Source organism: Amphiura filiformis, chromosome 7 (assembly GCF_039555335.1).
Source record: "Amphiura filiformis chromosome 7, Afil_fr2py, whole genome shotgun sequence".
In the NCBI taxonomy this organism is placed as follows: domain Eukaryota; kingdom Metazoa; phylum Echinodermata; class Ophiuroidea; order Amphilepidida; family Amphiuridae; genus Amphiura; species Amphiura filiformis.
Genome location: NC_092634.1, coordinates 36,478,506 through 36,497,157, shown reverse-complemented (window position 1 = coordinate 36,497,157; position 18,652 = coordinate 36,478,506). Strand labels below are relative to the sequence as shown.

Sequence of the window (18,652 nt, the reverse complement as noted above, 5' to 3'; positions counted from 1 at the left end):
GCTAATTGTACAAAGGTTGTCCAGGTATAGTTGACCCTTATGTTTTTTAAAAATGAAGTTAGAAACATCATTGTATCTTGTTAAATCATGTTTATTTTAATTTGCTCAACACAGTATAAATGGTCAAATTAATTCAAATCCACATACTGTCATGGATAACGTTTCATCCTGTGAATGTTGGCAGACTTTATTTGAATAATACTTGTTAAAAGTAGCATAAGGGCTGGAAGAATATTCATGCAAACATAAATAATATCATGTTATAACATTAAGCTTTATTTTGATGCAAATAAAACAGATGTACTGAAAAAAATGTTTGTGGCTGCACGTACAAATTTAAATCTTGATTGGAAAGATTTGATATATTAGACCTGTTCTCTCAAAATAAGCGAAAAGTTGCCAGGGAAGAAAAGGAGACATGGTTTATTGTACATGTCAGGAAACAATAGAAAACAAAAGAATTCTTCATTGAAAATTTGACTTTTGAAGACCATGTGAGGGAGCACAGACCTTTTCTAGGGTCACTCTGTGGACATGTTGGAGGGGGCAACCCTGACACGTTATATATCATTTTAAAGCTTATGATCCAGAGGGTATGAATCTGGACATTATTCAAAATAAAAATGTGCAACTTCCTCTCATTTAGTGGGAACAGGTCGCATATACCACATGACTCTCTTTTTAGTTAAAAAAGTTTATTTTTAAAAGCAAAGACTGTGCAATTTTGAATGGCAATTACAACTTGAACAAGTTTTTTACTGTAAAGCATGACATTTTTTGTGGCATTAACATTTCATGTTTTGGAAGAACCCATGTTTTTGCGACATGATATTTTTACAAATTTTAACACTTCCTTAAGGGGGTACTACAACCATGGCATTTTTTTTGCGTTTTATTTTTTGCATCTTGTTCTATTGGTGGCATCGGTATGAATATAGCTTACATGCTTTTAAAGGTAGAAGCCAAAAAGTGGTACATTGACTGATGTACCACTTTTTGGATTCTACCTAAAACGCATGTCATGCATGTAAGCTATATTCATACCGATGCCACCAATAGAACGAGAAGATTTGCCCCTTCATTTTGCATACCACATTGTCCAAATTTTTTCTCATTTCTTCACAAAATGCAAAAAGAAAACGCAAAAAAAATACAATGGGTGTAGTACCCCCTTAAAGCCCTATAGGAAGACAAAATATTCGCGTACATAAATATTTCGCAAATCAACTGCACTCGCAAAATTCTTGATGCACACACACATTTCAGGCTTTACAGTATTTTGAATCAAATTATTTAGTAAATACAGGCATTTATAGCATTTGACTTACATCCACCAAGTGCAAACAAGGTTGAATACGGTAGATTTTTTGGCAATGACATATCTTATATTAGAAAAAAAAAAGGAATATTCCATATTTTAAGTACTGTTTAAATACACACACATTCAGTATTTAAACGCTTTGATTTGGTGCCATGCACCATGATGCACGCTCAGATATTTAAGTAAAATTGGGCTGAACTAATGCTCATTAGGTAAATTTTTTTTCACCCCCTCCCCCGACAAACAGTCCTGGCACACCACTGATGAAGTTAGTAATTGGCGCTTCCCGAAAGTGACTGAGCACCCAGGGTGCTAATTTGGTTGAATACAGTATATTTTTTGGCAAATTACATTGATATATTAATTATCTTATCATACATAATGGCATTATACATAGAAAAAGAATAATATTGTGAAGATCTCATTTCCTACATTATCAGTTTGAAATTAATATTATAAAGTACATCAACACAGCATTTTGAGGCTCATCATCACAGAACATGAGTTCTATTCTGCTGTTATGGGGGGGGGGGGATAGTCAACCCCACACCTCAAAGAAAAAAAATCCTTAAGGGCTTATTCTTAGTACTGTTTTAAATACACACACATTCGGTTAACACCTTGATTTTTTTCTTTTGACCCCTCCCCTGACAAACAGTCCAGACACGCCACTGATGTCTGGTACCGTGGCTCACGAGTATGACGAGTAAATCTCGATCTTTTGTGGGGAAAATGGGTCTATATTTCAAAAGAAATATTTTAGACATGGGTCTATATTTTTGTAATCTTTGTTACAGACTGGGAAACTGAATTCTACCCGCGAGCTACCAACATGTGTCAACATGACCGGCTCGTGCTTGTCGCTTCTGGTATTTTTGATAAAATCCTTAGAAATGGGTACCTGTCCACGGTCAAATGGCCCTTGGAAATGGGTAAGGGTTCTGTCCCAGATGGCCTTTGTCATTGTTTAGTAACGAAGAAGCACAAGCCAGCTGGGAAAGTCAGTAGGCCTAAGAAATGCATGATCTGTACAAAACTTGGCCTATTTACTATAAACACACTGATTAAGTACGTTGTTACAATATTTATGTGCATAATTTACTCTTGAAGTTAAGTAAACCATAGGTGGTCAAAAAGGTCTCTATGTAAAACCTAATTGATTGCATAATTTCTGTAAAATTGTAAATACTACAAAAATAGTGGTATTCAATATTTGTACATTGCTGATTTGTTGAATTATTTTTGTCGGAAAAACTAGACCAAATTGCCGAATAATATACATATTGTAAATGCCATAATTTTTAGCGATTCCATAAGTTCTGTAAAAATATTCAAACTACATACATGTATAAATATAGTTAAAACAATTAGCAATTGCATATATTGTGGATTTTATTATTTTGTCAGGAAAAATAGACTAAATCGGTCTCCACGTGACTTACTTTCGTCAGATAAACTAGACCAAACTGCCGAATATAAATGCCATTACAATAATCACATACCAGTTGTTTCTGTGAAAATATAAAAACTACAAAAATAGTGAATCAATTCTCTGCATTTGTTGATTTGAATAGTTCCCCTTTTGTCAGGGAAACTAGACCAAATTGCCATATATAAATCCAATTAAAGGTGATTTCATAATTTCTGTAAAATACCAAAAGTACAAAAATAGTGTATCAATTAGTTGCATACTGCTGATTTGAATAATTGCATATTTGGTAAAGAGATTTTATTAACCAAATTATTATTGTTATTGGAGATTTTTCATACCACGTCCATAAAAACTAACTATATAATACCAGTACAACTAAATTGCCATACTCATAATGTACAACATTACTTGCACAATGCCATAAGAATACTGCTTTTCTTTTTTTGCAAAACGCAATTTATTTAGATAGCTCTGCATTGCAGATTGCACCTCATGAAAAGGTAGAAGTTGTGTTACTGCAAGGGTATCATACATGCAAGAATTTATCAAAACATGGCAAACCCAAACGTTTTGAGAGCATCCAACTTTCACTTATAACCAGAATCATTTTTACATAAATTTCTTCATTAAAGTGTGAAATATGTTCTATCCCCTGCAGTAAATAAATGTGACCATTCCCTAAAAGCGAACTATGGAAGTTGGATTGATATCCTTAACAGGATCTTTGCAGTTCTGTTTCCGTTGAAGAAGATTAGGTGAATCCATTTTGCGACGTCTCAGCCATCTTGAAGGTGAATACGGAATTGGACTCTCACCGCAATCGTCATTATAATTACTCATGGCTGGTGAAGGTGTTCTAACTGATTGCCATGTATAACTAGGACAGAATGATTGTGAAGAGGCTGTCAAGTGACCTGACCCTTTGTATTCAGATATTGGGCGGGTTTTCGCACTGCTGATAGAAGGTGAATCATTTACTGTTGCCCGAGAGGATGTCTGATCATCTACCGGTATCCTTACTGTATCAGCCCTTGATGGGGAAGCTATCACAAAGGAACTACTCAAAGAGTTCACATCATCGTTACAACAATTAGCAACACACTTTCCATGATTATCACTTTCACTGTTACAAAGTTTACAAGATTTCGACTCGGATTTGTCAGTTTCTGATTGCACATCACATGTGTCAAAGGCACCAGTACAGCAGCCAGCATTGTTCACGGCGATGCTCTTCATAGAAAACTGTCTGTACGAAGAGTTTCGTCTGCTACCGCTTTTCAGTTTTACAGATTTCTTGGCACTTTTCGATTGCAGACCGTTCACGGTGGCAATGTATTTGAGCTGTTTGCGATATTCGTCCATGTTACGCATGAAGTTAGGCAGTTTGAGACAGTCTAATCTAGCGATGCGTTTGACTCTGGGTAGTTCATCTATGCAGACTTTGCCCGAGTAGAGAAGATTAAAGTCTATCTTGTCAATGTTTCTCAGTATATCTACTGCACCTGTGGTTTAAAACAATAGAAAATTTATTTTCATGCATAAACATGGCATTTCTTCCAATTAAGTGGTTACATGACACTTACACTCAACTAGTAGTGGTGCCCGAAATTTGTTTCAGGGCCGGGCGGGGGTGAGTGACTTTGACCTTGCTGCAATTTTATGTCCTGTAAATTGTATGTCCAATTTTTTTTATCGTGTTTATGACAAACAGTTGCAGGATGATTTTAATAAATGTTTGCAAACTAGAAATTCCTCCCCATCCCAAACGAAACAGCCCATATCAAAAGGAACTGACTGAATCACCCATTTCTAATAAAGACTTCACAAAAATTAACCTGGCCGTTATAAATACGTCTATCGCTTCAGAAGTATTAATCATTCACAATTATTTGACATAGAAAGAACAATGATTTTATGCAAATTTTAATACCCTTGGTCCAAATTATGTTGTTCAATATTAGCAACACAGTTAGTGTTTTTAAAGTTAAATGCAAGAATTTAAAATTAACAGTGAAATGTACTGATTTGGAATTCACAATGAAGATAATGACAGGTTTGACATGCCACAATGCTTGTGTAATAACTATTGATTGCTGGAAAAATGCAACTACCATGTTGATAATATTGAATGCCATTGGACAAATTTAAATTATTGGGCACACGATTTAATAGTTTTGGAGATATAGGCCCATGGGTGAATACTTTTTGAAGTCTTATAGTTCTTTTTACTCCTTGATACCACCACCACTACGTGGAGTATCATTCAAAACAGATGACCAATTCTGCTAAATAAAGAAACAAGCAAACATGAAATAATAAAAATATACCAAATGACCTTTTTAACTCGTCTCATGCTAAATCTATGATTTTTTTTTGTATTATTTTATTAGCTTCCAAATGCTATCATCAATGGATAATAAAATATTTTCAACCTTTTTCAATTTCTTTTTATTTTATAAATCAATACTATATTGAGTAGATAGCGAAAAAAAAAACACTTTCCTGACATTCGTTCTTCTAAATGTGTGAAATATTTTCTGTATTGTACTATTAGGCCCGCAATGCTATCTTCAGAATATAGCAAAAAACATGCCAAATATATCTGAACTGTCTGCACATTCCGAGAAAATGGTGCAGGTCGTGACAAGTGGGCTATGCGTGAGTGGATGGGTTCACAGAAGATGATGCATGTCGCAACGGGCTTATATAATTATGATTGGGCAAATGTGCTGTTAATGTTATCTTGAGTAGATAACAAACAAGCAGGAAATATTACCAAGATTCCAAATGACCTTTCTAACTCGTCTCATGCTAAATCTATGATTTTTTTGTATTATTTTATTAGGTTATTTTATTATCAATAAATAACAAAATATTTTAAACCTTTTTCAATTTCTTTGTATTTTATAAAATACTATCTTGAGTAGATAGCAAAAAACAAAACAAAACAAAAACATCACAAATTCAGGTAACCCCATTTGAAACTTGCACTCCATGTGTGGGATATTAAGGCCATATCTTCCATATAGGGGTATATGGATTTCAACTGGAACAGCCCATTGTACATGCCACCTACCTGTAAAGTAGCATTGATCTTTGCCATATCCTCCTACATCATTGGTATCATGCAATCCACGTTTGACTCTCATAACATATTTCCATCTCAGATTACAGTCCCTAATGTAGAACTGAAGATGATCAAACAGCTCTTGGAAACTCATTTCTGTTGCTCTACAAGCTGTATCTGTAAGAGAAAAAGACTCAGTCATTACCACCTGTCCGCTATTTAGGGCCAAAATATTTTTTGATTGTCGTAACCCGACCAATCCTAAAATCAGGCACAACCCTATACTTTTTTCTCTTCTTTTTTGCAAAAAAATGAAATTAAATTAAGAAAAAGAAACAAAAAAAAAAGTTCCAAGGCCTTTATCATACGCAATTTACAGCTTAAAATTAAAATGTGTGAGTAAAAAACCAAAAAAATTGCCGCCCGACCAACCATAATTATTTGTTTTTATGTTACGCCAATCAAACAATTGTTTTTGGCCTTATAGTGTGTGTACTGTGTAAAATGCAGGCCGGTATGTAAATGACATCTTGATAATTGAATCAAAATTAATCAAGTTGATTTCACATAATTATATATCAGCGCCTCATAAGCAAAATCATACAGGCTCACATAAGCTCACATACACCAATATCTGTGCATACACCCAATGACCCTATTTTGACAAGTTTGCACATGTGCACTTGTACTTGTAGTTTACACCCCACACACCACATCCCCACCTACACAATTTGAAGATTTTTATATAAAGACTCCTGTAATAATAGTGTAACAACTTACACGTTTACTCACACCCCCACGTACATGTTACTGGGCCTGTCTTCCAGATTCACTTTAAAAAATGTATTGAAGTTCACCATTTTGTTGCACAATATAAATTTTGGAAGTGAGATAATTGAAAACAAGTTCACCATTTTGTTGCACAATATAAATTTTGGAAGTGAGATAATTGAAAACAATTTCGGCAAAATAGCTGGCATTCATATTTTATGGAGCTCCCTTCCAAACTGAAAATACCCCCCCCCCCCTTGAAAAATAGGACATTCTAAAAAACATTGCATGATTTTCTACTGGTAAAAAACTGGAAGTTAACTTTTTTCACAAATGTTACAGACAGTGGCAGCACCATGGGGGTGGGGATGCCCCCAGTCCGAACTCTTGCCCCCCAGTAAAAACCCAGAATTATAAAAATGACCACTTAATATCATACAGCATTTTTGTGCAAAATTTGTTGACACCACCCCAAAAAAAAAAAAAAATTCATGGCGCTGCCACTGGTTATAGAGTCTGTATTTACATGTAAATCAGAATTTGAGATATACTCACAGTATGTCAATGCTGGGAAGAATAGCATCTTATGGTTAGATTGCAATAGGGTGTTAATAGCGGCTAAACCCTCTTCTGTCTCCAGAAGACCCTGTGACTTGAGACCCCTTAGGCCAAATCTCGGACGATCTGAGAACCAGGGTTGTAGACCGTCATTTAGATTTCGAAGCTGGTAAGCACAAACAAGTTAAGGGAAATAACATTGTATCATTATTCACAACAGTAGGTTTTTATGACACTGGCCTGCAGACCGGCACTGGAATATTAAAAAAAAATATGAATGATGATAAAATTGCCTTCTATTTCAACATGTTCAAAGAGAGTATCAAAAATGGTTTAATAACATTTTTTTTTAAATAAAAAGATCATAATAATGTTATTGGCACAGGTATTAAAAAAATAATACCATTTTTTTTTTGCTGACAAAATTTTATTGTCAAATATTGATGAAAATATTACAAAATTTTACAGTATTACAAAGAAATGAAAGAAATTACAAACATATGAAAGTGCAAGTTCATGAAAAATGATGAAAATGTTTTGTGTTTCCTAGGAAGACCTTGTACATTGTACACATCCATTTTTTTCAAACATTAAGAAGCACATTATTATGATATGCTCTGTTCAATTTTTAGCACACCACTCTTCGCCATACATACATTCTCCCAGCCACATTTCCCTAACATAATATGAAATTTAAAAAAATAAATGAAATTTATTTTGTCAGAGGCGCCAAGTGGGTTCGAACCCACGCTGCAATCAGCCGCTATAATGTACTCCTATACGATATTGACATAACACCAGCGCCTTAGACCGCTCGGCTATCAGGCTTGATGGTGTCACTGTCATGATGAAAATTTTAAAATATAATCGCAACTTCATTACTTCAACATACCAAGTGACAAGCAAAGACAGAAAATGTACCATATTTTGGAATTTTATTTGTTTAAAAACATTAATGTGTATTAATAGCGCTCAATTGTTGATACGCACAATAGTCGGGACAATAGTATATCGATTTTGATTCACAAGTGCGCTACGAACTCGCCGTATACTATAAGCATAGATTATCAATGTGGCGTGGCCTACCATTTTTCTTGTAGCTTCTTTTATACACGTCGATGTTTTCATCAATTATACAATTAACCCACATTAGACCCATAATTTTATTTCAGGAAATAAAAGATTAGATTACCATAAAACGAAACAGTAATCATTAGTTGGGTCTAATGTCATTTATACATGGAATTTTCAACGTTTTTTCTATCGCCATTCTCGCTCAATTAGAACAATATTTTGGCATATATAAAATTGAAATAAAATTCTCTGCCTCTTAAACGACATCAAATGTGCCACAATTGGGTATCACGAATCGTTATATATGATGTGCAGTTAATATTCATATTTTCTTTTATACAGAGGATGCTTCAGTTTTGACAGGAAAAATATTTTCTTGAAAACCCTCTCACTCGGTTATTTTAAAAAGGTAACCACGCTTCCCTAGAATGTGCAATAAATTAGCATTAAAATTTTTCTTATTCTAACAGCAAGCGTTTCTAGAATGTATTATGGCGAAATGTGGTGTAAATTTTTAGCAAATCAATGCTGTGTTGATCACAAGCTATCACATGTGTATTTGTTCCATTGCATTTACACCCACAAACCTAGGCCAAAAACCTCCTCTGACAGTGAATGGAATATGTCCAGCATGACATCACAAGGTGTCTCTGTAACTGGAATGTATTATACCCGTATTATAGCTTAACAATTGACACCCTAATTCCAAAGCAAATGCTTATGATCAAAAGTAAAACATATTTTCCTATTATTTTCTATATATTTGACAAGTTGCCGGTATCTCAGATTTGTGCATCTGAACTCATATCACAGACTCATATAAGACAACCCTACTAATGTGTACACAAGAGTTTACTGTATACAGATCCCTTTAAATAGCTGTATATAGCAACCATAATTGATCTGTATTGGTGTCTTAAACAAAAGATCAATCTAACACATCCCACCAATCAATATCTATTTCCATTGTAATATTGAAAACTCAATGAAAAGAGTATTGACCGAGTCTGTGGCGATCACCAATTAGTCATAAATAGCTGGTCCAGCACAAAGATATTGAATTCAGTTTTCAGAATTTACTTGATGTCTACCTCAGATCAATCCCATGTAAACACATGGGCACAGAGCTACAGCAAAATATTTGCTTAACATTTGCTGTCATAGTAAATACATCATACCTTAGTTACTGGTTCACGCTTCAAAGTTTGCACACCTGTTACCAGCCCATTGACTTGGTGTTATTAATATTATCATTTTTATTGTGGTTATGAGCACAGATAGCCCAAGTGGGTGGGGGGGGGGGGCACTCCAACTTTGGAGGTGATGCGTATGTAGGGCTGTTAAGACCCCCCTTTTCAGCATCGCTGTCACCCAAGGCCCCATATTTTTTACGAACACATGTTCTGTCACCCAAAGACCCCTTATTTTTCCATTTGATCTGTCACCCAAAGACCCTTACTTGTTCAATTTTAACAGCAACTTTCATTTATCACTGATTTTGTCACTTATTTTGATAAAACAGAGAAATTTCCTCGATTTTTGGGTTTCTGTTGCGCTGTTTCGACTCTCACCCAAAGATTCCATTTAAAAAAAGGTCATGTTCTCACCCAATGACCCCATATTTTTTACATTTTGCCCTCACCAAATGCCAAAAATCATGCTCTCACCCAATGGCAATGACCCCATATTTTTTACATTTTGCTCTCACCGAATGCCCCTTAGTGTGAAAGTGCCAGCCCTACACCTATATCCATTTCAAATAGAAGTGCCCCCGGCAGATAGCGTAAACCAGTTGACCTGGCAATGATCTATTTTGATGTTACACTAAGATAGCAAATTTACTTGACATCCCCAAATCCAGTACAAGTTTGTCCTCATTGCACTTTGATGACATTAACATTTCCCCCTCTTTGCATGTAGATGTATTCTCAATAATAGAACTTTGAACACTCTTTGAAATTCAATTAAAATTTTCTGATAGAAAAATAATTTCTGTTTAAAATATAGTTTGGTTCATGTGAACATGCATGCTTCAAATATGATGCTTTATCAAATCTTTCAATATAAAATGGAGAAAGTAACAATTCTACACCATCTTGTACCAAAAGACAGTGAACGCAAAGTATTTTTGGCCCATATTGTCACTGTTCTGTCAAAACCTTGTAGGCTTAAAGGCTTAGTGTACGATTTCCGTCAAATTTTAATTTTGTTATAAAATGTTGAAATAATATTAGTAATAACTGCCGGGAAGGGTTGCTGTCCATTTTAAGTTGAAATAACAAGGTAAAGTGAAAGAAATCCCACTGGTTACTTTGGCCATTTAACATGCAGTTCTATGGGAGGACATATTATCATAATTTTGATAATATGTCAAACTTTGCTCTGTTGACCTACAAAGACAACAAATTTGGCCAATTCCATTTAGGTGCAAGTTGGGACATGTGTAAACATTACAAATATGCAAAAAATAAGGTTTAAAAAAAATTAACCAATTTCATATTATAAGATCGTACAGTATGGCTTTAATTTTTTTTTGACTACATCACAGAAAACTGCTTCATATATGGTCATTTTCACGGTAAAGGGTGTAACTTTGGATTTTTAACATTTTAATCCGTAGTGTTCTAATAAAGCCACAGAATTCCATGATTTTTGGCCACGTAAGTCATCTAGTTAGCAGCTACCTTGGGTAGCATAATCAGCGTTAGGAGTTACTGCGTTCAGTTTTAGCAGGCTTAAATGTACTTAATATTGCCATTTTGAAAAACTATAAAAAACAGTAACATTTTTGTAAAACCCTGTGTTTTCTACAGTTAGTTCATGGATAATTTTTCTTATCCTGAAAGTACAGTCATATGTTCAGTAAACACTGCCACATTAGATTTAATTGTGAACAGCCCTGTATTTTGAGAGCCGGACTTGATATTTGTCGTTTGGAGGCTTCATTTTCCGTTAACAATTGTTAACAAACTTTGTGGGTGTAGCTTTGGTTCATAATTCTTGGTTATTTCTTCACTTCTTCTTGATTCATAACAGATGTTATCTTAACTTGAAATGGGTAACAAAAATTAGTCGATTTGCAAGCTTTTAAATTTTTATAAAATCTTGACTTCAAAGAGCCGTTTTTTCCGTTAACTTTTTGAAGCCTCGAAACAAACTGTTCAGCAAGCTTGTGCAAATATAAATAAAAGAGCTCATCCAATCTATTTATCAAAATGTAGCAAAGTAGATCCTCAAGTCACATGTTTTTAAATCATGGAGATATATATCACCGTTTGAAAATGGGACCCAATACAAACTTTCCGTTAACAATTGAAGCCTCCGAAACAAATGAAGCCTCCGAAACAACAATAAGATTAATTATCATCTATGCATATCTAAATTGGTGTGTTTCATACTGATATCTGCATTGTAATTATTACTTGATATGTGCAGAATGTCATAAATTTAAAAAAAAATTGACATGATGGTTAATGTTTGAAAAATATACTGATACCCACAAAAGCCTGTTTCGGAGGCTTCACATGCAAAAAACACCATACTTAACAAATGGGTGAAAAAATTAACATGTGATAAATCTACAATATCTGCCGCATAGAATCATTGATTCAATACACACAAGAAAATAACAGCTTAGATGATCCCAACACTGTTGTTTTCAAAAAAACTACTTCTGCAATGTTTAACAATTGTTAACATGAAGCCTCCGAAACAAAAAAAATGACTTGCTGTGATAATTTAATTTTTGTCACAACTGAAATTCAATACTTTGAAGCAAAGCATGAAAATTGGTAATTGTGATATTTTTTACCTATTTTTTTATGTCAACTTGTAGTAGTTAGCCAAATATTTTACTTTTATGATCACCTGTGTTGTTAACTGAAGCCTCTGAAACACAAATCGCTTGAATTGCCAATCCTAAAAACTAACTCCGATGTCTGTGAAACTTGGCTGGGAGGTACCTTTCATCAAGTAGTATTTGTACATGAAGTTAGACATTCAAATTATTTTAGGAACCCAATTAAAACTTAAAAAATATGTTTAAGGTTTGGAAATTTCCATTGTAAATGACACTTGATGTTAAAAATTTTCAAAACTGCAATTACAAACATAGCAAAACATGGTATAAAATTTAACTTATATCTGTTGACTTACTTTGGAATGGAATTTCACATGTATTTCAGCTTTCATGTCATAATTTTCTGAGGTTACATAAAATACATTTTTTCTTAGATTTTAACCAAAATGTTATGCAAATGTCAAATTTTTTATTAGAAATCAAAAGGTTTAAGCCTTGAAACATTATTTTACTGGAATTTAAGTTGCTTCTATGCATGATTTCAGTAAACAGAAACATATTTAAGTGGTTTGAAATTTTGACCCTAAAAATCAAAAGTTACACCCTTTACTGTGAAAATGACCATATTCCTATTTTAATGAAAATGGTCACACACCAAGAATTGACTGTGCAGTGATGTCTAGGCTACGGACTATGCCTAAACAACCATTTCATAATTAGAATAAGAAAATTTGTAGTTTTCTGTGAGGTACATGTGTAAGGTTTTTATAGAACAGGGACAATAAGACACCAAAGATAGTTTTTTTTGCTTAGTTCAGAAAATTATGCAACATTACCCTGTACTCTAGCTGTTACTCTAATCTGTTCATTAGCATAGAACTAGTTTTTAGTCTCAACTCAAAGGATACAAAATGAGTTCCTATTTCATGATCAGCCAGACATTTTATGCCTTTATCTCTTAGGAAAGCATTATCCAATGAGTTCTTCATCCACAATGAGTACTTCCTTGCTTCAGGTTTGTTGTATCGATTACATGGTCCAAACCACCTTAGACACCCGCTGAAGGAAAGCATACACAAAAACATAATATCTACACATAATTTTCGATCACTGGATACATCAAGATATGAAAAGGTGGACCCCTATTATAGTAATCTCTAGTGAATTACTTTTGTGAAGTGAATGCACCCCCCCAAAAAAAAATTGGCAAAAGGTGTACTCAGTACTTTAAAAATAGCGAAATTGTGCCAAAAATATCAATTTTGTTGTTGAAAAATATACCCTAAAATCACAAACTTTCTGTGAAATTTGTCTTAAATAATAGACTCCAAAAATCAATTGTAAACGGTCTGCTTTTGGTGAGAATAAAGATTTTTCTTGAAAAGGTCTGCATTTGGTAAAATCTGCACCCCCCCAAAAAAAAAAACCATTTTGGTTACAGGGCTGATCATGATCAATCTTGCACTCATGATTATCTTTTTGCCTCTATTTTGGGAGGAATCATTTAGCAAAATAAAAAAAACAGGTTTTGAGAACAAGTTGCACTTTGCTGAGAGAAGGGAACTGAGAGAGACGTACATATGTAACACTTCATTTGCTTTTTATAAATAAATAACTGCTAATGCTATTTATAGGCCTACTGTGCACAGATGCAGGCAGGGGGAGGAGGGAAAGAAAGAGAAGAGGAAGAGATTGGATAAAGGTGACTCAAAACGTTTTGATATAATTTACATGATTTACCACCAACCTGCATGATAGATCTTTGCTCCAACTGACAGTCAGCATTCCTTCCACTCCACATTCCTTCATATACCTTGCCACAACAGCGGATGCATGATCACACTCAATACTCTCCCCAAATGCTTCTTCCATATACCGATCACCACAACCAAATTTCATCCTCACTTTTTCCAAAATTCTGGTAGCCTCGGAGAGATAATCAAACCTGATCTGGCCCTTCTTGGAGTTGGTGATATCCAAGATGTTTCCATGATCAGTTTTAAATTGGAATTGTGGTGTGATCCCATCATGGAGGAATCTGAGTTTTTGCTCTTCAAGATTTATGGGGTCAATATTTGATCTGTACTTGTTGGGTGTTTCCTCAAAGTTTTGGAAGACTATTTTTTTCTGTTGCTGATAGTTGGAAGATACTACTTTTCTTGATTTTTTTTTTTCATGGTGATATATTTTGGAAAAAATTTTGTTTTTATTCATTGCATAGCCCAGCAAAGGTGGTCATCACATGGAAGGAAATGTAATATCTGAAAAATAAAAGCGAATAGTACAGTCGGTAGTTTTAAAAAAGAACATTCTAAAAAATGTAATTTGTAGCACGGTGTGCATTTTCATTTCTGTAAAAGGCTAATGAAATGAAATGATTAGATCCTGTCACAAATTTTTTTCAGTGAAATATGAGGTCATGAATTGATTTCATTATTCATTATTTTGGAAAATTTCATTATTGTCAAAACTTTCATTTACATGGTATTACCTTATAAATTGTTGATGAAAGACCATCTCAAAACAGGAATGCTTATCATCATTACAGACATTTTGCAACAGATTGAGAAAAGATTTGAATTTGTTTTTATTAATTTAATGAAAAGAAATTTGCAATTTTTGTAATCACTAGAAATATGATGAGGCAATCCTTAAATTTCCATTATTCCTCTACCCCTACAACCAAGAAAAATTGCTGATTATGATCAGCAGGGGATGCAAGGTCTTAGCCAGCCATACGTCTGCCTGTCTTTAAGACGGGCTAATCTAATTTTAGACTGGTAGATTTAATTGATTTTACAGATGTGATAGCTCTAAAACAGATGATTTTAAGGGTATATGAACTTGGGAGTGACACACACGGCACATTGACCACCCAAATCTTCAAAGAATGTTGGAGAAGATGCAGCTTGACTGTGATTCCGACTGAACCTGAACCAGAACCAGAACCAGAGTGGGACTAATTCAAAGTGACATTTTGTAAAGGCCAAGTCAGGACATATTTGAACCCAGTCTTCTATAGGTAGGGCCTATAGACAAGTTGTTTTATATTTTAACTTAAGGTCAAAGTTTAGTCTAGATTGGATGGGTGGTTTCTGATTTCTGGCTAAGACTCTGGGGATGTCAGACATTTTGAAAATTTCAATTTTGATATTTCCATCTCAATTTTCAAATAATTGACCTTTTATGAAAATAATGAAAGTTTTGGTCAAATTGAAAAGGTGATGCAGGCGGGTGACATGAAACTACATGTAATAATTTCATCACATACTAGGCCAAATTAATGCGAATATAATCTTGAAAACGCATAGGCCTACTCTGGGGCAGGACTAGCCAGTCGCTATTGGTTGGAGCAATGAACGCACAGGCATTTTATATCTATACATTGATATTTTTTTTAAATATATATATTAAATGGGTGTTTACAACTAGTCAAATTGAGAAAAAATTCTAGATATTAGGCTAAGTAAAAAATAAAACATGTTTCACGTCCGGGTTTTTGAAAAAAAGGAGGAAGAGGGGCTTTTATTTTCTATTTTTATCGCAAAATTGGTGTAAATACCCATACTTAGAGCTGTTTTAGCGCAAATCCGTACATACAATAATGCCTGGAAAAAGGAGGAGGCCCTTTTTATTTGTTGGTCTGAGAGTTACACCCCCTCTAATGATCACAAAACCTTCCTAAAATGTTTCTTGTATCTTAACAAGGCTATAGAAAGCATCCCAACTTCCTAGACATATTTTTTTTAAAGTTTTAACTGAATTTCAAAAAATAAAAATTTATTTGAGAAAACCTCAAAAAAGGAAGCGGGAGGGGACGTGAAACATGTTTATTTTTTTATTTGGCCTTATACAATAGTCAAAGCTTGGCACATACACTTTTGTCTGAGAATTAGCAACAGTTAAATATAAATTACAATGGCGATAATTATATGGGTGCAGCGCTGTCCGGCCAGAATGAAATAGCGATTTCTGGTGTTGTTTTGCCTTGGCTTGCATAATTAATCATGTTCGGCTCAAAAAGAGACATGCACGCAGGTGACCCCGGCATTGCACATTACTACTGCGAAAATATGTACATACTCATTAAAAATGTAAAATTTTATATCATGACATTCTAGGTTTAATAATACATTGTAGGATATTTTTTAGCTCAAGTCAAGAAGGTAATTTTTAAAATTTATTATTTTAAGCTTACCAAAAAACCAAAATAAGATTGTCCTGCAGATTTGCCGTGACCATGTGACTTACAGATATGCAGGTTGAATCGGTGGTCTACAATTCCTTACCTAAAAATACGGTGAAATTATACACATTCACGGCTTGGAATGTTGGCAAAATATTCAGTCCATGAGTCAGCTCACTCAGCTCATGCATTGCATGACTGCCGGCTTCGCGTTTCGTTACTACGAGACCGGTACCTCATACTCAAATGCTCATTGCCCTTTACTATATCAGGGCGTGCATGCACGGTCTGTATTGTGTCAAGGGATGATGTTGCTGCAGCTGGTAACCTTTGACCTTTGTTTTTGTCAACACGGAAGTAATCAGAAATACATGTCATGCATGTGCGTGTCAGATACCGAATTGACATGTTGAAATTGGTTTTAATAAAAATACTTTTATACCACATACATGTATATTAATATTCTTTGGTAAGTTTTCCTTTTGCGTTCGATATTCATGATATTTAATATTCATGATATTTTTAGCTCAATTCAAGTCAAGAAGGTAATTTTTAAAATTTAAGCTTACCAAAAATAAGAATTAAGTTTAAGATGGTCCTGCAGAAAACTTTGTTATTTCTGTTTTGCTACAGACTGCACGTTCAACATGCAACGGGCAGAAATGGTGTGAAATTAATTTCCACACAATTATGCCCGTTAATATGATTAAAGTCTTATTCAGATTCCCTTTTACAAATTAAGCGTGCTGCTAGCCGTCCAGCGGGCGGTAGCGCCAGATTATTTGCACAAGGTCCAATGCACACGCTTGACGCGTCAGCAGCGTACAGATACATGCGATGGTTAAGCTGTCAAATGAAATCTGAATAAGACTTTATCAGGCAATTCAGGAGGATCATGATGTTCATGTTGTTTATCTGAGATAGTAAAATTTATGTGTAAGCTTAGTCCCAATAATCAGTCCCAATACAAAATATTAATTTCTGACATCTGTATCTGTTAGCTACTGTGTAATCTCCAATAGGATGTCCAACATGATCATGTTCTGGGTCTGAACTGTATTCATTCGAAATGTTTTACGGCAAATAATTGGACAAAAGAAGCACATGGTCATGGTCTATATCTGGTTCCATACAGCAATACGCAGTATTGCTGTCTGGTAAGCAGGTACGAATTGAGACGTTGTGAATTGAGACGTCGGAGCCGGTCAAACACAGAGGACTAGCCTACATCCCGTATCCTACTATCACTCAAACAAGCAAATCTCTTCACGAATTCACTCACCATGCGATCCTACATCATCAGTTGAAACAAACATCTAAGTTTCCAAAAACAACTTTGTCATTCCTCAAAACTACAAGTAACTTCATTAATAAAAAATTGAAATCATACTATTACCCGTTATTGAAAATTTTGTTCGATTTATGTGAACCAAAAGAACGCATTTGAGTCGAGTTCAGTTTACCAAAATGGTAGCTCCTGCCTCCTGGTCACCTCAGATATGACGTCAGTATCAAGCTGCTTATTAAACGGTGGATCGGATTGGTTGAAATCAACGCCACTTTTTTGACCTTACAGGGGTCAGAGATATGCATATTCATGTATGAAAACAGCGATGCGGATATAGTATCATCACCGAGAACTGATATTTGCGACATTTTCGATGTTTGTACCGGGGAATTTCAGACACGGAGACTCATGGAGATTTCAAAAATTCGTCCCAAAGGTAACCAAAGGGTTGGGGATCGCATTTTTAACTATCACTAAATGTTTGGAATTGAGGTCGGCTAAAAAGTAGACAGTTTCGGGGACTGTAATTGGTGTAGATGTCACATTTTGAACAGTGAGCGATAAGTGACCAATTTCATGCTCAGCACAAGTGACTATCTTTACACAGGGTAGTCATGGTCCTACTAGGCTATAAATCCCCTATTCATGCTGTGTGAATTACCGGTACTCTATTGTGGACCATCCTGAAGATACTTGAGTGTTTGGTCAAGCCGAACAGTTTTGACAGGCCTTTTGTCTACCTGTCTGTTTGTAAACAGATGAGATCAAAATTGTCATCCTCGCCGAATAGGAAAGTCACAGTAATACTAGTACGGCACTGGTGTAAGCTTGCCTTAACATGCTTAAGTTAATGCTGCATGTAATTCATGCAAACTGTATACTAAAGCATCATTGCTTACAAAAACATTAATGTATCATACAGAGTTTTGTCTAAAAAAGTAGACCATTGCAGGGACTGTAATTGGTGTACATGTACATGTCACATTTTGAATAAGTGACCAAATTGGCTGTCAGCACAATAGATATCCACGAAAAAAGCTTAAATTCCCAAAATTTCAGTTGATTCCGATTTGCGTTTGCCAGTTAAATCCATGATTATGTGTACTATTTACGGTATACACTGCTCCATAGGCCACTGTTGTAATTTCGTTCTGGT

The 18,652-nt window shown here is 34.8% G+C and overlaps 1 protein-coding gene across 2 annotated transcripts; it reads right to left on the bottom strand.

Annotated features, from left to right (window-relative positions):
* Positions 1 to 2,760: 2,760 nt before the first annotated feature.
* LOC140157087 (microtubule-associated tyrosine carboxypeptidase 1-like) lies at positions 2,761 to 16,401 on the bottom strand. 2 transcript variants are annotated; one of them, XM_072180151.1, is made up of 6 exons: positions 16,221 to 16,401; positions 13,770 to 14,283; positions 12,931 to 13,081; positions 7,147 to 7,315; positions 5,830 to 5,997; positions 2,761 to 4,255 (listed from the first exon to the last, which is right to left on the bottom strand). In XM_072180151.1, exons 2-6 carry the CDS (start codon positions 14,234 to 14,236, stop codon positions 3,432 to 3,434), a joined length of 1,779 nt encoding a protein of 592 aa, XP_072036252.1. In that variant the 5' UTR covers positions 14,237 to 14,283; positions 16,221 to 16,401; the 3' UTR covers positions 2,761 to 3,431. The 2 variants fall into 2 exon arrangements, with proteins under 2 accessions (XP_072036252.1, XP_072036253.1); XM_072180152.1 differs by having other exon boundaries at positions 16,312 to 16,397.
* Positions 16,402 to 18,652: the final 2,251 nt, after the last annotated feature.

Bases quoted from the DNA above. Each gene is read 5' to 3' on its own strand.
- LOC140157087 (XM_072180151.1), bottom strand. From the start codon at position 14,236: ATGAATAAAAACAAAATTTTTTCCAAAATATATCACCATGAAAAAAAA. The intron at 13,082-13,769 runs GTTGGTGGTAAA...GCTTTCCTTCAG, and splicing joins AGCAAAGATCTATCATGCAG to CGGGTGTCTAAGGTGGTTTG. The intron at 4,256-5,829 runs GTAGGTGGCATG...TTTAAACCACAG, and splicing joins AGATCAATGCTACTTTACAG to GTGCAGTAGATATACTGAGA.